This window comes from Cyclopterus lumpus, chromosome 19 (genome assembly GCF_009769545.1).
Source record: "Cyclopterus lumpus isolate fCycLum1 chromosome 19, fCycLum1.pri, whole genome shotgun sequence".
In the NCBI taxonomy this organism is placed as follows: Eukaryota; Metazoa; Chordata; class Actinopteri; order Perciformes; family Cyclopteridae; genus Cyclopterus; species Cyclopterus lumpus.
Genome location: NC_046984.1, coordinates 16,666,886 through 16,683,885, shown reverse-complemented (window position 1 = coordinate 16,683,885; position 17,000 = coordinate 16,666,886). Strand labels below are relative to the sequence as shown.

At 42.0% G+C, this 17,000-nt stretch overlaps 1 protein-coding gene across 1 annotated transcript; it reads left to right on the top strand.

The window, feature by feature from the left end:
* The first annotated feature begins 492 nt into the window (after window positions 1-492).
* osbpl7 (oxysterol binding protein-like 7) lies at window positions 493-15,795 on the top strand. The gene is made up of 22 exons (XM_034558766.1): window positions 493-796; window positions 5,074-5,234; window positions 6,133-6,276; window positions 6,357-6,410; window positions 6,493-6,606; window positions 6,692-6,832; window positions 6,922-7,048; window positions 7,494-7,612; window positions 7,726-7,815; window positions 9,246-9,393; window positions 9,517-9,623; window positions 9,740-9,908; window positions 10,060-10,206; window positions 10,990-11,126; window positions 11,648-11,785; window positions 12,315-12,378; window positions 12,489-12,567; window positions 12,953-13,097; window positions 13,178-13,328; window positions 13,430-13,556; window positions 14,270-14,392; window positions 15,669-15,795. Exons 2-22 carry the CDS (start codon window positions 5,112-5,114, stop codon window positions 15,775-15,777), a joined length of 2,556 nt encoding a protein of 851 aa, XP_034414657.1. The 5' UTR covers window positions 493-796; window positions 5,074-5,111; the 3' UTR covers window positions 15,778-15,795.
* The last annotated feature ends 1,205 nt before the right edge of the window (window positions 15,796-17,000 follow it).

Below are 17,000 nucleotides of genomic sequence, written 5' to 3'. Positions count from 1 at the left end.
GTTGGTCTATAACGGCCCGCCTTCCCGAGGGAGACGCACATTGCTCAGGCGCTGGCTTGAGGGTTCGAAGTGTCTTAAAATACATCTTAATGCAGATGTAGAGGTGCTTCCTATCACCTCCCCCCCATGCTTTTATTTTGGTATTCGTCACAAAATGCATGCTTTTATTTTGGTATTCGTCACAAAACGCTTGCTTTTATTTTGGTATTCATCACAAAATTGTGGCTACATTGACAAACTATTGGTAAATAAAGTGTAAAGTATGACCTTCAGTGAAAGGTTGATACTATGATATTAGTTTTACGCACATTCAACTCCACACTTTTATAAACTATTAATATTCTGAGGTCCTGTTTAAGCTCGTGCCCTCCCCTCTGTAACAGCGCACTGGGTGTGCAGCGCGAGCGGAGGTGGGCTGGATTTACCCTCCTCTACCTCCCCGCTAGACGCGCTGTAATTCCAGCTAATGCGGATAATGAACCGGGGACACGTTGCGCACGGCGCGCGCCGCACAGCTCTCCTTGGATTGGATTCGGAGGCACGGAGCTCGTGCCCCCCGCCAGACGGAGAGTGCGCGAGCTTAAGTGATCACAGGGAGTGATTTTATCTCCGGATGTAACTTGTGGTTTGACTTTTTTTTTTCTTGTTTTTTTATAAATGGCTTTAGGTTGATAGATTTTTTTTGTTCTGCTTCTTCTTCGTCGAAATGGTGATTTTCTACCGTTTCTTAAACGCCAAAATGAGACACTTGTTGGATTAAAGGGCCCGGATGTAGAGACTCGCAGGTGGATTTCAGGTAAGACTTCTTCCCTGGATTTTAATAAACGTGTTGGGTTCAATTCTGCTGCAAAAATACGACCCAAACCAGCAAGAAAATATGAGATATTTGAAATGCGTCGTGTTCATATTGCTAAAATACTACATTGTTGGTTTGAAATCGTGCACACTTCCTCTTCTGCGTGCGGGGACATAAACACCTGAAGGGGTCTAGAGTGTGTGTGCAGCACGTGATGGTTCCGATGGGGCCCCAGATGGTTTGCGTGGTCCGGTTTCACTAGAACACGTCAGTGTGGCTGCTTCCTGGTTGAGAGAAGTGCGCGTGCGTGTGCGCGTGTCTGCTAACAATCAGACTCCAGGTCCCGTTAGATTCTCTCACCCTGTAACTTGATTTAATTCTCACTATTTCAAATGTTTGAGCATCAAATGGAGTAAATTTGAGACATTTTTTTCAACACTCATTCATACATATTTTGTCTTCAATCTTTTATTGGCTCTTTTTTATTCCACACAGATATTATATAGGTCATAGTCTCTGTATCTTGAGGTCATAATCTCTGTATCTTGAGGTCATAATCTCTGTATCGTGAGGTCATAATCTCTGTATCTTGAAGTCATAGTCTCTGTATCTTTGGTCATAATCTCTGTATTTTTGGTCATAATCTCTGTATCTTGAAGTCATAATCTCTGTATCTTGAGGTCATAGTCTCTGTATCTTGAGGTCATAATCTCTGTATCTTGAGGTCATAATCTCTGTATCTTGAGGTCATAATCTCTGTATCTTGAAGTCATAGTCTCTGTATCTTTGGTCATAATCTCTGTATTTTTGGTCATAATCTCTGTATCTTGAAGTCATAATCTCTGTATCTTGAGGTCATAGTCTCTGTATCTTGAGGTCATAGTCTCTGTATCTTGAGGTCATAATCTCTGTATCTTGAGGTCATAATCTCTGTATCTTGAAGTCATAGTCTCTGTATCTTTGGTCATAATCTCTGTATTTTTGGTCATAATCTCTGTATCTTGGGGTCATAATCTCTGTATCTTGAAGTCATAGTCTCTGTATCTTTGGTCATAATCTCTGTATTTTTGGTCATAATCTCTGTATCTTGAAGTCATAGTCTCTGTATCTTGAGGTCATAATCTCTGTATCTTGAGGTCATAATCTCTGTATCTTGAAGTCATAGTCTCTGTATCTTGAGGTCATAATCTCTGTATTTTGAGGTCATAATCTCTATCTTGAGGTCATCATCTCTGTATCTTGAGGTCATCATCTCTGTATCTTGAAGTCATAATCTCTGTATTTTGAGGTCATAGTCTCTGTATCTTGAAGTCATAGTCTCTGTATCTTGAGGTCATAATCTCTATCTTGAGGTCATCATCTCTGTATCTTGAGGTCATAATCTCTGTATCTTGAAGTCATAGTCTCTGTATCTTGAGGTCATAATCTCTATCTTGAGGTAATCATCTCTGTATCTTGAGGTCATAATCTCTGTATTTTGAGGTCATAATCTCTGTATCTTGAAGTCATAGTCTCTGTATCTTGAGGTCATAATCTCTGTATCTTGAGGTCATAATCTCTGTATTTTGAGGTCATAATCTCTGTATCTTGAAGTCATAATCTCTGTATCTTGAAGTCATAGTCTCTGTATCTTGAGGTCATAATCTCTGTATCTTGAAGTCATAGTCTCTGTATCTTGAGGTCATAATCTCTGTATCTTGAAGTCATAGTCTCTGTATCTTGAGGTCATAGTCTCTGCATCTTGAGGTCATAATCTCTATCTTGAGGTCATAATCTCTGTATCTTGAGGTCATAATCTTTGTATCTTGAAGTCATAGTCTCTGTATCTTGAGGTCATACTCTCTGTATCTTGAAGTCATAGTCTCTGTATCTTGAGGTCATAATCTCTGTATCTTGAAGTCATAGTCTCTGTATCTTGAGGTCATAATCTCTGTATCTTGAAGTCATAGTCTCTGTATCTTGAGGTCATAATCTCTGTATCTTGAAGTCATAGTCTCTGTATCTTGAGGTCATAATCTCTGTATCTTAACCCCATCCTCTGGCATGAAGCGACTCGGTGGCTGCTGCCAAAACCTTGGTTGACTTATTTAGTTGGCACCCGAGGAACGACAAACAGGTCTTTGAAGGCGGCATTGCATGTGTGTGTGTGTGTGTGTGTGTGTGTGTGTGTGTGTGTGTGTGTGTGTGTGTGTATATATATATATATATATATACACACAGTAAAACATTTTAGTTGTGCAAGTGGATCTTTTTCTTTTGTGTGCAAAAGCTTTAAATCTGCGATTGTACATTGTGGAAACTAACATAACTTTTATCGCCATCTAATGAGTTTAGAATCTAAGATATATATATATAATATATATATATATATATATATATAAATGAATTAAAGTACATTTTTTGTACCTGTAGAATATTCTTTGTGCCGTCTTGAGTAAACAAGCTCAGAAACCTGCAAATCCTTTCATCCTTTTTCCGCCCCACGCTGTCGTCAGTTACACTCATCCTGTCCTGACGTTACATAACAGCTTTGGTCCAGTTTGAGAGGAACATCAGTTTGAATGTACGCGCACACGCACGCACACACGCTCACACACGCACACACACACGCTCACACACGCACACACACACGCACACACACAATAACGACCTAAAAGCAAATTGAATGCACACTGAAAATGCTGCAAATACAAAAATCTCCTGTTTCCTGCACGCAAACTAAAGGTGGTCACCAACGTGTTGCATTTAATTTAATGCTGTATTTATTCTATCTTATTCTAATTGCACTGCTTATTTTCTGTTCCTTTTTTAAAAAATAAATTAATGTATTAGTACTACTTCAAATTAATACACTGATCAGAATACAATTTCCTTCCTTGGCTCATTCAACAGTTGAATTAAGTTCTTAAAAATGAGAAAAAAAGAAAACCTCATTATATTAAGAAAATAGTACCAGCAAATAAAAAAAAAAAGAAAAGAAAAGTATATTTGAGTTTTAAACCAATTCAAAGGCAGAAATTGAACATATTTTAATTAGTTTTAATCTGTACACTTCTTGTCTTTACAATGTCCCCTAAGCAGACACATGGAGCACATTTGAAGGCAGCATTGCTCTCCCGGTGTAACCGGCCCGTGGGCGTCTCGGTGCTCTCGGCCTCGTGCTGCCGAGCGGCTAAAAAAAAACATCCCCTGAAAAACCAATTAAGCGGAAGTTGGTAATCCTCCGCCGAGGAGACGCTGTTCCACCTCCGGCTTGAGCGGAACGAGACCGAACATCCGGCGTGAGGACGTTCCTTCACTCGACGTAAACCAATCAATCAATATTGTAGCAGGAAGAAGAATATTTGCACATATTTTCATGTTTGAACAACTCAAAATAACAACAACGCTACAATGTTGCTCTCACAAAACATGTCTCAAGATTTACAGATTGTTCTGTGACTCTTCATCTTCATAGCCTGTTCCTGTTTTTATTTATTTATTATTATACCTTGAGCACCTTTTATAAAGGAACAGCCTGTCAATTCAAATGTAATTTCTTTTTGTGCTCATTTAAATAAAAATAAAGAGACTTTAAAGCCAGAGTTGCTCATTAATGATAATTTGAAAACAGTTTTAGAGATATGCCGTCTTCCATTTATTGTAAAGAATATTTAGTTTTCCGTGTCTTTTAAGATCTAGATGGGTCCAGGTATGGGTCCAGGTATGGGTCCAGGTCTAGATGGGTCCAGGTCTAGATGGGTCCAGGTAGCTCTGTGAGGTAGCTGGATTACAGAGCATCTCGTCTCCATGCGCCAGTTGAGCCGGTTTACTTTCACTTTGGTTTCGGAGCGGACTCGTTAACGTAATAGATGTGCAACGTTTGCTAAAAGGAAGACGTTAAAGTACAATAACTGCATATTTAATTAATTTACGCTGCATGAATGTATTCCACGTGTCAGGAAAAAAAAGAAGGAAAAACTCAAATGTGCTTTCCTCTGTTTGACAATAATGTACATTAAATAGAAAACAACGTCACCACGAGGTCCATTCAGAAGCTATTCTGGAGCTTTTGATCATGTCAAATGATCTTCATCAGCAGCTGTCATCGAGGTTTTGGGGTTTTTGAGCTGTTTGTTGGTCAAAACCGGCACGTGGACGACTTCAGAGGGGCATTTTTCACAGTTTTCTTTCATTTTTTGCAGAAGGCTTGTTGACGTGTTTGTTGTAACACAGACTGGAGACGCGCTATTGTATTGGTAATATAATATAACATAATAATATAATCTCTCCACCAGCGGATCCCGGCAGAGAGCGGCGTCTAAAGGTGTCGGACATGGACTCACACGGGCCTTCGCTCAACCGCAGCCAATCGCTGGCGAGCGGCCTGGAGAAGTCCTCGCAGACGTGGAAGCGGTCGCACTCTCGCAGCAGCAGCACTCTGTCATCCTCCAGACAGGTAACCCCAGATGCATTATGGGTATACGGATGTAAATTACCCGTCCTCTCGTTTAAAGGGAAGTTGCGAGTTATTGCTTTTTGTGTCGGGTTGAGATTTCCCCCAGAATGACATCCGACTTTTTGTGCTCTGTTTTTCATTCTATATTATAGTCGTTACTTTTGCATGAAACCCCTGAGATTAGAGATTAGTGAGCCTTGTTGCACCGCCATACAGAGCTGCAGGAATGAGTCCTAAAACACAGTCCTACGATTATAAAATAGGTAATTAAAAAGGCTTCTGGTGAATTCTGAAGTGTTTAAAGGAGCCACGTGTTGGACATAGCGACATCTAGTGGTGAGGTTGCAGATTGCACCCAACTGAAAAAAACCCTCCGCTCACTGTGGTGGCCTTTTAGAGCCCGTAGTGTATTGATTTGTCCGCTCTGGGCATCTGTGTACATAAAGAAAACACAATTATTAGTTTAACACTAATGAAAAAACATAGTTATCAATAATATATTCATATTTCTTCCTATAAATCCCCCTGAATGTTACACACTGTTCCTTTTTAAAAAGGCGGTTGCTGACAAGCGTCTAAAGGAGACGACTAAGCGCCCTCACGAGAACACTACCCCTCCTTCAGCTTAGTGGAGGACACAGGAAGTCATGTGACCTGTGGTGGAGTTCCTTTATAGCCGCTAACGTTAGCTTTTAATTTTTTGTTAGTAAAGATTATTTTTGATATAAGAGATAATTTGATCTTTTATCTCTTTGTCGAGGGAACCAGCGTGACGCGCTTTAACCACCAGAATTATTCTATTTTCAGGTTTTGTCACATAGTTTGTGGAACAGTAAAAAAAGTAACCTTTAAAACTTAAAGCCTCCCCACCCCCCCCCCCCAATCACGCTGTCCGTAGATCATCAAAGACTGGGAAGTGATCGACGACCTTCAGGTAGAAACGCGGGCGGGAGGCGACAATCCTCCCGATACGACCGCTCCGGGCATCTGTGAGGGATATCTCCTCAAGAGGAGGAAGTGGCCGCTGAAAGGTTGGCACAAGGTGAGGAGGAGTCCGCTCGTCCTCTCGCGTGGTTCACAGGTAAAGTCCGTAGGAAGTTGACGTTTTCATCTTTATTTCAGCGATACTTCGTCTTGGAAGTGGGGACCTTGCGTTACTCCAAAAATCAACAGGATGTAAGTAAATACTAATAGTAATTTAGACTTTTTTTTTATTTTTTAAAATTCAACTCAATACATTTTTTTTTGGCACCTGAAGGTGTCCCGGGGAAGAGTCCAGGGCTCGTTGGACGTCAGCCTGGCCGTCATGTCCATCAACAAGAAGTCGAACCGGATCGACTTGGACGCCGGTGACATTCTCTATCACATGAAGGTGAAAAACTCAAATAAACCAGAGGGCCCTTTTTCCAGATTTAAAAAAAGACAAATGCGTGACTTCTTTCCTGGTTCTCTCCAAGGCGAAGGGCCACGAGCTCTTCTACATTTGGGTGACCAAGCTCCAAGCCCACCGCCTGTACAAGAAGCACGAGGCGGCGGCGGCTCAGCTCCACGGCGGCTTCCTCCACGCGGCCGGACGCGCTCAGAGAAACGGAGACTTGGTGATTATGGGATGAGACCGCAGAGTCGAACGTGTCGCGCTTTATACGAGAGACCCCGGTGACCTCCTCTCCTCCATCTTGTTTCCCAGAGCGCTGCAGGCGTGGCGGATTCAGCCGGAGCGCCGGCGGGAGCGCCGCCCTCCGGTAGCACCGCTGTGAACAGCAAAGTGTCGGCCTGGCTGCGGCAAAGCCAGGACCCGGACACCTGTGTTCAAGGTAAGAGTCTTTAAAAAAAAGAATATATATATACTATATATATATATATATATATATATACACTGTGTGTGTGTGTGTGTATATATATATATATATATATATAAATATACTGTATGTATATATATATAGTATTATTTATATATATCATTTATTATTTAAATAAATAAATATAATTCACTTTTTTTAAGTGAATCATGTTAATAAAAAATGTCTCTATATATATATATATATATATATATATATATATAAATATAGTATTATTTAGAGACACATTTTTTATTAATTCGCTTTAAAAAAAGTCAAAGGTCCTATTCATGATATCTAAAGTATCCGCAAACAGTTTTTTTTGCCTTTCCTTCTTCCCTGTTAAAAGGAATCTTATCTTCGTAATTAGTCGCAGAAACGTAAATAAATTGATGAATAAATAAATCGTGTTTTCTTCCAGAGCTGAACCGCTGCAATTTGGACCTTTCCGAGATAAACCACTTAATCCAGAGGCTGCAGATGTTGGAGGCGAGCCCGACTTTGACCAACGGAGACCTGAAGCGCATCATCAGCATTCAGGTAGACCGCCTGGGTTCTGGAGCCGGAGCGGCGCTGCCCGGTGGGAGGAGCTCCCAACCGGGCAGCGTCGCATGAAAAATACAAAATAATTTTATTCTCGTAATCCGATCCAGAATCTCTCGCTCGAGAAGCCGAAGAAGTCGAGGTCGGGAAAGATCTGGGGCCACTCTCGCACATTATCCAGAGTGGAGGCCCTGGGAATGGTAAGAACGCTCCGTGACCGACATCGTTTCACATTGATTGAGTTGATTTGAAATACGACATTACTGAAACCATAAATTCAGGTCTTATTACTGGTAATATTTTTCCTATATTGGGCTTTCACATCCCAAACCCCTCCCTGTAACATTTTGGGGCCTTTCTCTAATCCAAAAGCCTATTCGTGGGATTACGAAATCGGTGAGTTGGCAACGGGAAGAGACAACTTAGTTCATGAGAATGATTAAATGTTCTCCAGTTACACACTCTGTGGTATCCTGAGGTTAAAGTTACTACAAGGAACTTATTTAATGTGATAATCACGCCTCGATATGACCTACGTAAGTAAACAAGACCACCAGTGGGGCTATTATCTATTTCTAGATAGGTATTCTTCTAGAAATCGGACTCAACGTTTCACAATATGCAGATTCACCAACATGCAGGCTGCTGTGGTAAAATAAGGCTTTCTAAAGGGACTCTGGTGCACTACCATCTCTGTCCACAGGGACCGCCAAAAATCGACAAAATGAAAGTTCCTTGTCGTAACTTTTTAAAATGGAGACTGTGTTTTGTTTTAATTATACTGAATAATATGTTCACGTGTGCTCGAGCCAGGTGTATTTGTAGTTTTTTTTCAACATCCAAAACATGTTTTTGTATACCAGGAAATCTTGTGAACGGAGCATAGCTGTGACGTGATTTAAAAATATAAATAATCGTAGCGTGAGTAAATTAATAGATCCGTAGTTTTCGATCCTGTTCTTAAGAAAACAAGATTTTTAATGTGAAATGGTAAATATGCTTGCTTGCTTTATTGTCGAGAGTTAGATGAGAAGATAGACCGCACTCTCACATTCGTACGCTTAATATGAAGCTAATGGCTAGTTAGCTTAGCTTAGCATAAAGACTGGAAGCAGAGGGAAACCCTTAGCCTCGCTCTGTTCAAACAGAACAGTAAACATTTTATATCTGTTCCAAAGCAGAAATGTAAGAAAAGAGAATTGCTGCTTCCAGGAGCTAGTTAGCTTAGCATACAAACTGTAAGCAGAGGGAAACGGCTAGCCTGGCTCTGTTCAAACTGAACAGAATTAGCACCTCTAAAGTTCACTAGTAAACATTTTTATATCCGTTCAAAAGCAGAAATGTAAGAAAAGAGAATTTGTGGCACCTTTACATCCAAATTTGTGTTTTTTCAAGTTTTCTCGCTAAATGTGAAGTTGCTTCCAGCAGCTAGTTAGCTTAGCATAGCATAAAGACTGTAAGCAGAGGGAAACAGCTAGCCTGGCTCTGTTGGAACAGAACAAAATCCGTCTACCTTAACTAATTCACATGGCATATCCGTACAAAAACAGTGTAAAAAACAAAATAAATTGTGTTTTTTTTACGGCATCTCTCAACCTTCATATCCATCCTCCTCCGTTCACCTTCACAGCTGTCCTCCAGTCACCTGGGCAGCTCGCCTAACCTCGGTGCGTCCGCCTCCTCCATCCCCGACTTCGTCTTCTCCCAGCTGTCCCCGACTGTCACGTCGCCCGAGGGCAAGAAAATCCAGCAGGACATCTGCGCCATGTCGCTACGAGGTCAGAAAAACACACACCATGCATGTTTACACACCGGTAGACGGGGATGATGTTATAAACGTCCGTATTTAAAATGAAATCTGACATGCCTGCGCATTCAAAATGCTTCTCATTCCTCCTCAGTGATTGCTTCCCTGAAGAAAGTGCATGAAACTCTGTCCCAGGAGAGGCAGAAGCTTCAGGAGGTCTGGGAGACCAACAACATCCACCAGTCCAACACGTTAGCCGTGGTAAGAGCTGCACGCCGCGCCTGTTTCTTTTGAATTTTCTCACACATATTCCCCTTTGTGGGTTTTGATGGCTCGGTTTTCTTTGCTCCTCCTCCTCCTTCCTCCTCCGTCGTCAGCCTGCAGCAGAGAGGCGTCCATCCCGCGGGCCTCCCTCAGTGGCGGATTCGGCCGCGGAGTATTTTGACGCCAGCGATGACGTCCTTTGTGGAAGTTCTTCTGAGGTGTCCGACGAGTCAGGACTTAGCGACGGGAGCACCACCAACTCTGAGCCAGAGGAAGGACATGGTTAGTACCTCGGTAGCCTTTAGCTCAAAGCACCGCTGTTCCTGTACCGCCTCACAGACCGGATTATTCTCCCTGTTCTCCTGAATCGAAAAAACATAAAACTTCCCCTTTCCTACGATTTTAATATTATTCTCTTTCGCCTGCGTCACAGCATCGGCCACCAGGAAGTACCGCGCGAGCATTTCCAGGACTCCGAACTGCGTTTCTCCCAAGAGTACCGGCCGGCGAACCACGCTGCCGGCCAACTGCCCCGACAACAGCCACGTGGGCCTCATGGCGATCCTCTACAACAACATAGGCGAGTCACACCTCTCTGGAGTGGACCCTTCTCTAAGCCCCTCCCCCAGGTTACTGTTGCTAGGCCCGTCGAGCTTTCGCAATATGCCTTTTTCCACAATACCTTTTGAGAGATATTTCAAAGGGCATACGAGCAGATTTTCTTCAATAATGGTCCTGAAATATCAGAGAGAGAAAAGTTTACAAAATGCATCTGAGGGCTAACGTTGCTAAGCTAAAGTGAATATATTGCATATTATATAAGAATAAAATAAAAGATGTTTCTTTTTCCATTTGTTTAAAGGGTGCCTAGATATTATTTGCACATCGTGGGCTTGAACCATGCACTAGATATCCTATATTATTAATATTCAGCCGTCTTTGTTTGCTAACGTGTTAAGCTAGCTAACGTTATTAGCATAGAGTATTTTGTGTTGATCTTTCATGGATTCAGCTGTATAGTGAGGTTTTTACACAGTGTTTAAATCCCTATTTGACATATCTCCTTGCTTTTTTTTGGGAAGGTGAAAATATTTGACATTTTAATCAAAATTGTGAAAAGATAGATTGTTACTTTATTAATCCCGCTAGGGGAATTCTTTTTCCGCTACAGCAGCATTTATGCATACAGGTGAGCAATACAATATCAAAAATGCACAATATATACAAAAATGATATTAAATTAACTAACAAAAACAAACAAAAAAAAGTATATATATATAGCTCCCTCACGAAGGAGTGGACAGTTGGCGCGGGGCTTCTTGCTAAGGGTCGGTTCCCATGACATTCTGTTTTTATTCCTCAGGTAAAGACCTGGCTCGAGTGTCCATGCCCGCTCCTCTCAACGAGCCTCTCAACCTGCTGCAGAGGCTGTGTGAGGAGCTGGAGTACAGTGAGCTGCTGGACACCGCCAACCACACGGCAAACCCCTACCAGAGGATGGTGAGACCACTCGGACCTGTGAACCAGATGGGGAAACAATGTCGACACTGTAATGTGGCTGAGGAATCTACACCATGCTGAGATGTTGATAATGCACCAAAAATAAATTAATAAAATAGTTCAGTGCACCAGTTTTTACTAAAATAATATTTAAAAAATGCCGGCCCTGGGTTTAAAGCAAAATGGCCGACAGCATCTTCAAAGGAAAGCCGAGTAGTCATAGAAACAAAAAAGACCACAAAGTCTGAACCTGTGCTCTTAACAATGAGATAAAGGGTGCTTAGATATTGTTTGCACATCGTGGGCTTGATCCATGCACTGGATATCATAAATTATTAATAATTAATATTCAGCCGCCTTTGTTTGCTAACGTGTTAAGCTAGCTAACGTTATTAGCATATAGTATTTTTTTTTGTTGATCTTCCATGGATTCAGCTGTATAGTGAGGTTTTTACAACAGTGTTTAAAATCCCTATTCGACACGTTGTTTTATTTATTTTTATTTATTTATCTCCCGACAGGTTTACATTGCTGCTTTCGCCATCTCCGGTTACGCCTCCGCCACGTTCAGGAACCGCTACAAGCCGTTTAACCCGGTGCTGGGCGAGACCTACGAGTGCGACCGAGAGGACCGGGGCTTTCGCCTCCTCAGCGAGCAGGTACCTCTCAAGCGCCACGATTATTACCAGACGCACCGCTATTATATTATTCATCTTGGGCTGCAAAGAACCCGGCGAAACGGGAGGCTAGCTTCCGTTTCAGCGAGTTAGCTTTCTGATTACGAGCATCCTCTGCGCCTGCGAATAGCTGGAAGGCTATTCAGAGACGATGCCCCCCCCCAGATTGGGTACGTTAGCATTTAGCGTTTTATATTCTCTTTTGCTAACATTTTACATTTTTTTCCCAGCTTGAAAAAAATGTGTTAGCTTAGTTAATTATCTCCTGATTTGTGTGTCTGTAAAAATAATAGATGTTATAATATGTGATCAAAAAAACACGGCTGGAATATAAATAATACAGGTGTAATTAAAGCCGGTGGTTGAGTTGCACTATGGGTAATGTAGGCCCCAAACACAACATAATAGTGTGTATCAAGTCTCTAATGATAATAAACTCTAAGCCGATTTAAATAATAACTCCTGGAAGTATCTGTTTTATAATTCTAATTTTATTTCTTGGCTTCACCAGGTCTGCCATCATCCCCCCATCTCTGCCTGCCACGCAGACTCTGAGAACTTCTCCTTTTGGCAAGGTGACACTCTTTCTGTTGTTGTTGTTGTTGTTGTTGTTGTGTTTTTAATCCTCTGACTTTGCTTTAAAAAAAAAAAAAAACTAAACTAAAATATTTATACTCCCAAACAGACCAGCGGTGGAAGAATAAATTCTGGGGGAAGTCTCTGGAGATTCAGCCAACGGGAATGGTGAACGTCACTTTACCGAGGTAAACGGGAAACATGGAGGTCAGAGAGAGAGAGATGTATGACATGCAACAAATGGCCGCCATCTTGAATCTAAGGAATCAGTTCTATTATTGGTATATATTTTATTATATCATATATGCACCATAAGGCGACTGGGCTCCCATTTAATGGTCACTTTAATCAACGTTTTGTCCCTTGATTACCTTTTTCGGCCATTAGATTCATAATTATTTCCTGCAAAAGTCAGAAAATTGTGGAAATTGTTCGTTGAAATATCCCAAAACCCAAAGGTGACGTCTTTTTAAAAGAACTTTAAAAGATCTTTAAAAGTCCAAAACCTAAAGATAACCAGTTTAAAACATTTGCATTTGACTGACACTTGGCTTGACTTGTCTTGTGGTGCAGGTTCGGGGACCACTATGAGTGGAACAAGGTCGTGACCTGCATCCACAACGTCCTCAGTCAGCAGCGCTACCTGGAGCACTACGGCGAGGTCACCATCCGCAACCTCAAGAGCAACGTCTGCACCTGCAAGATAACCTTCGTCAAGGTGAATGAAACGACCCCACACACACACACACACACACACACACACACACTCCGGCTGACGGGTTTGTGTTTGGGTTGCAGTCTCGTTACTGGGGCTCGGACACCAACAGGAACGAGGTGCAGGGCACGGTGGTGGACCAAAGCGGCAGCGTCATCCACCGGTTCGGCGGCCTGTGGCACGAAGGCATCTTCTGCGACACTCTGCCCACTCCGAAGTGCGTCTGGAAGCCCAGTGAGTCCTCGCGAAACGACCCCCGAGCCCACGTTTTGATGTTTTTGACCTTTTTGAGGAGTCAACTGAGAGGCTTCTGTCCCCCCCCCCCCACCCCACAGACCCCCAGCCAGAGGACTCCCTGCTGTACTACGGCTTCTCCACCTTCGCCACGGAGCTGAACGAGCTCACCCCCGACCTGAAGCCTCTCCTGCCTCCGTCAGACAGCCGCCTGCGGCCCGACCAAAGGTGAGCTGGAGACAGTGGAGCGGAGGTGTGTCTGTAGGGGAGGAGGAGGAGGAGGAGGAGGAGGAGGAGGAGGAGGAGGAGGAGGAGAAGGGGGGAGTGGCCCATGCTTTTGTCTAATTCGCCGTGTTTCTGGAACAAACTCCCAGAAAACTGCAGATCAGCTGCAACTCTCGGCTCTTTTAATCGAGGCTGAAGACTTTTCTGTCTTACCTTTTTATACTCGTTTTTGCTTGTGTGTATATACATGTGTGTGTGTGTGTGTATATGTGTATATATATATATATATATATATATATATATATATATATATATATATATATATATATATTAATACACTTTAATACATATATATTAAATATACTTTAATAAATATATATATATACATATATATATATATTAATACACTTTAATACATATATATTAAATATACTAAGTATATATTAAGTGTATTTAATATAATATACACACATTTAATAAATATATATATATATATATTAAATGTGTGTATATTATATTAAATACACTTTAATATATATATATATATATATATATTTATTAAAGTGTGTGTGTGTGTGTATATATATATATATATTTATTAATGTGTGTGTATATATATATATATATATATATATATATATATATTTATATTTATTAAATACACTTTAATAAAGTGAATTCAGTGCCGAGTCTTTAAACTCGTCCTCTTTGAACAGGATGCTGGAGGACGGAGAGGTGGATGAAGCGGACAGAAAGAAAGACGATATCGAGGAGTTCCAGAGGGAGCGGAGGAAAGAACTCGCCAAAAGAGGAGAAGAACACGTTCCGCGGTTCTTCAAGTAAGTTTGTTTGTTTCACAATCCGATGACAACAAACTGTGTTGTCCTGTTACAACTAATCTATTGTCATCTATTTAAACCTGAAATAATCAGGTTTTATTGTCTGGATTATTCATACTTCTTCCTCTTTTTTCTCATTTTTTCTTCTTCTTCTCCTTCTTCTTTTCATACCTCTCCTTCTTCTTCTTCTCCTTCTTCTCCTTCTTCTTCACATACTGCTTCTTCTCCTCATTATTCTCCTTTTCTTAACCTTTCTTCTTCTTCTTCTTCTTCTCATACTGCTTCTTCTCCTTTTCATACCCCTTCTCCTCCTCCTCCCCCCTCCTCCTCCTTCTTCTTCTTCTTCTTCTTCTTCTTCTCCTTTTCATGCCCCTTCTCCTCCTCCTCCTCCTCCTCCCCCCTCTACTTCTCCCCCTTCTCCTTCTCCTCCTCCTCCCTCTACTTCTACTTCTTCTCCTACTCCTCCTTCTTCTTCTCCTCCTCCTCCTCCTCCTTCTTCTTCTTTTCCTTTTCATGCCCCTTCTTCTCCTCCTCCTTCTTCTTCTCGTTCTCCTCGTCCTCCTTCTTCTTCTTCTCCTTCTTCTCCTCCTCCTCCTCCTTCTCCTCCCTCTACTTCTTCTCCTTCTTCTCCTCCTCCTCCTCCTCCCCCCTCTACTTCTCCCCCTTCTCCTTCTCCTCCTCCTCCCTCTACTTCTACTTCTTCTCCTACTCCTCCTTCTTCTTCTCCTCCTCCTCCTCCTCCTTCTTCTTCTTTTCCTTTTCATGCCCCTTCTTCTCCTCCTCCTTCTTCTTCTCGTTCTCCTCGTCCTCCTTCTTCTCCTTCTTCTCCTCCTCCTCCTCCTTCTTCTCCTCCTTCTTCTTCTTCTCCTCCTCCTCATTCTTCTCCTTCTCCTCCTCCTTCTCCTCCCTCTACTTCTTCTCCTTCTTCTCCTCCTCCTCCTCCTCCTTCTTCTTCTTCTTCTTCTCCTCCTCCTCCTCCTCCTTCTTCTTTTCCTTTTTATGCCCCTTCTTCTCCTCCTCCTCCTTCTTCTACTCCTCCTCCTCCTCCTTCTCCTCCTCCTCCTCCTTCTTCTTCTTTTCCTTTTTATGCCCCTTCTTCTCCTCCTCCTCCTCCTCCTCCCTCTACTTCTTCTCCTCCTCCTCCCCCCCTCCTTCTTCTCCTCCTTCTTCTCCTCCTCCTCCTCCTTCTTCTTTTCCTTTTTATGCCCCTTCTCCTCCTCCTCCTTCTCCTTCTTCTTCTCCTCCTCCTCCTCCTCCTCCTCCTCCTCCTCTTCAGGAAAGCCAAAGACTCCTGTGGCCGTGACGTGTGGTTGTCTAACGATACGTACTGGAAGCTCAGGGAGAATCCAGGTTTTGCTAAAACTAAAAACACAACCGTGTGGTGACGGCGACGGCGTGGACGAGCAAACCATTTAAAAGAGAGAGAGAGAGAGAGAGAGAGACATCGGCATATATGAACCGCTCTGAGAGACGTGCAAAGCACGCAGTGGCCACAAGGGGGCGCCAGCTGTTTATTTTGATTTATTATTGTATTATTAATCGCGGTTAACCTGCAGGTGATTATCTTAACTCGAGGCTGCTTTCTAGTGACTTTCTGCTCATTGTTTATCTGTGTCGACCCTCAACTTCCTCCTCCCGTCTCCGCCGTGGGCAGCAAGCCGCTGTTTTCACCTCCAAAAAGACATCCAACGTGCACACGACAGTCTGTAAATACACACATTAAAAAGAGGAGAGTGTGTTTTTTTTAATGTCATTTATAGTTAAAAAAAAGAACATCCAGCTGGTTGGAAAACATGTACATACTGTACTGATTCAGTACATTTATTATGATATCAATGAGTGTATTCTGACTAAAATGTAATGATTGTAAGTAATATACCTTTGAAATTGGACCTGCAGCATTTTCTTTACCTTTTTTAAATGAAATAAAAAGGAAAGATCATCAAAAAACGGACGAGGTTTTTTTTCGTGTGTGTGTAAGCTTTTAATTTCATGAATAAAAAAACAACGATAAAATACACATTTATGCCACTTTTTTTTTTTTTTTTTTATAAATAAATAACAGTTTTCCTCATTGAGAAATCTTCATCTCTTATTTTTTTTTTTTTCTTTTGCAAAAAGTCACACAAAAAGAAATAACATGCTTCTTGCTCGACCTCGTCTGGTCTCCCTTCTTCACTCTTATTTCTATATTGTACAGTAAATACAGTTCCCAGAGGGGAAACATATAGTTATGAAACATCAGGGATTGCCTGAAGGTGAGTGTATTAGCTGAGATGTCCAGCAGGGGGCGTTCCTGAGGCGTTGTGTATGTGAGACCTTTGCACCCATTTTCGAACCGTCAACAAAACCGCACAGCAACGTTAAAAATAAATAACCAACACGTTGTTTTTTTTTTCTGCGCCGTCGCCGTCGATCCCTAAACTAATTTTGACTTTCTATTAATTGCACTTTGAAGCACGAAATCGTCCGTCGCGCACCGTCATCGACACAAGCGTTTTTTTTTTTGGGGGGGTGGAAAATGTTACACAAGCGACGTACAAAATATGTACATTTGTGTTTACAGCGTGAAGACTTTGTCTTCTTGATTATTTAGGGGGGGGTCCCC

Bases quoted from the DNA above. Each gene is read 5' to 3' on its own strand.
- osbpl7 (XM_034558766.1), top strand. From the start codon at position 5,112: ATGGACTCACACGGGCCTTCGCTCAACCGCAGCCAATCGCTGGCGAGC. The intron at 5,235-6,132 runs GTAACCCCAGAT...CGCTGTCCGTAG, and splicing joins CTCTGTCATCCTCCAGACAG to ATCATCAAAGACTGGGAAGT. The intron at 7,613-7,725 runs GTAGACCGCCTG...AATCCGATCCAG, and splicing joins AGCGCATCATCAGCATTCAG to AATCTCTCGCTCGAGAAGCC.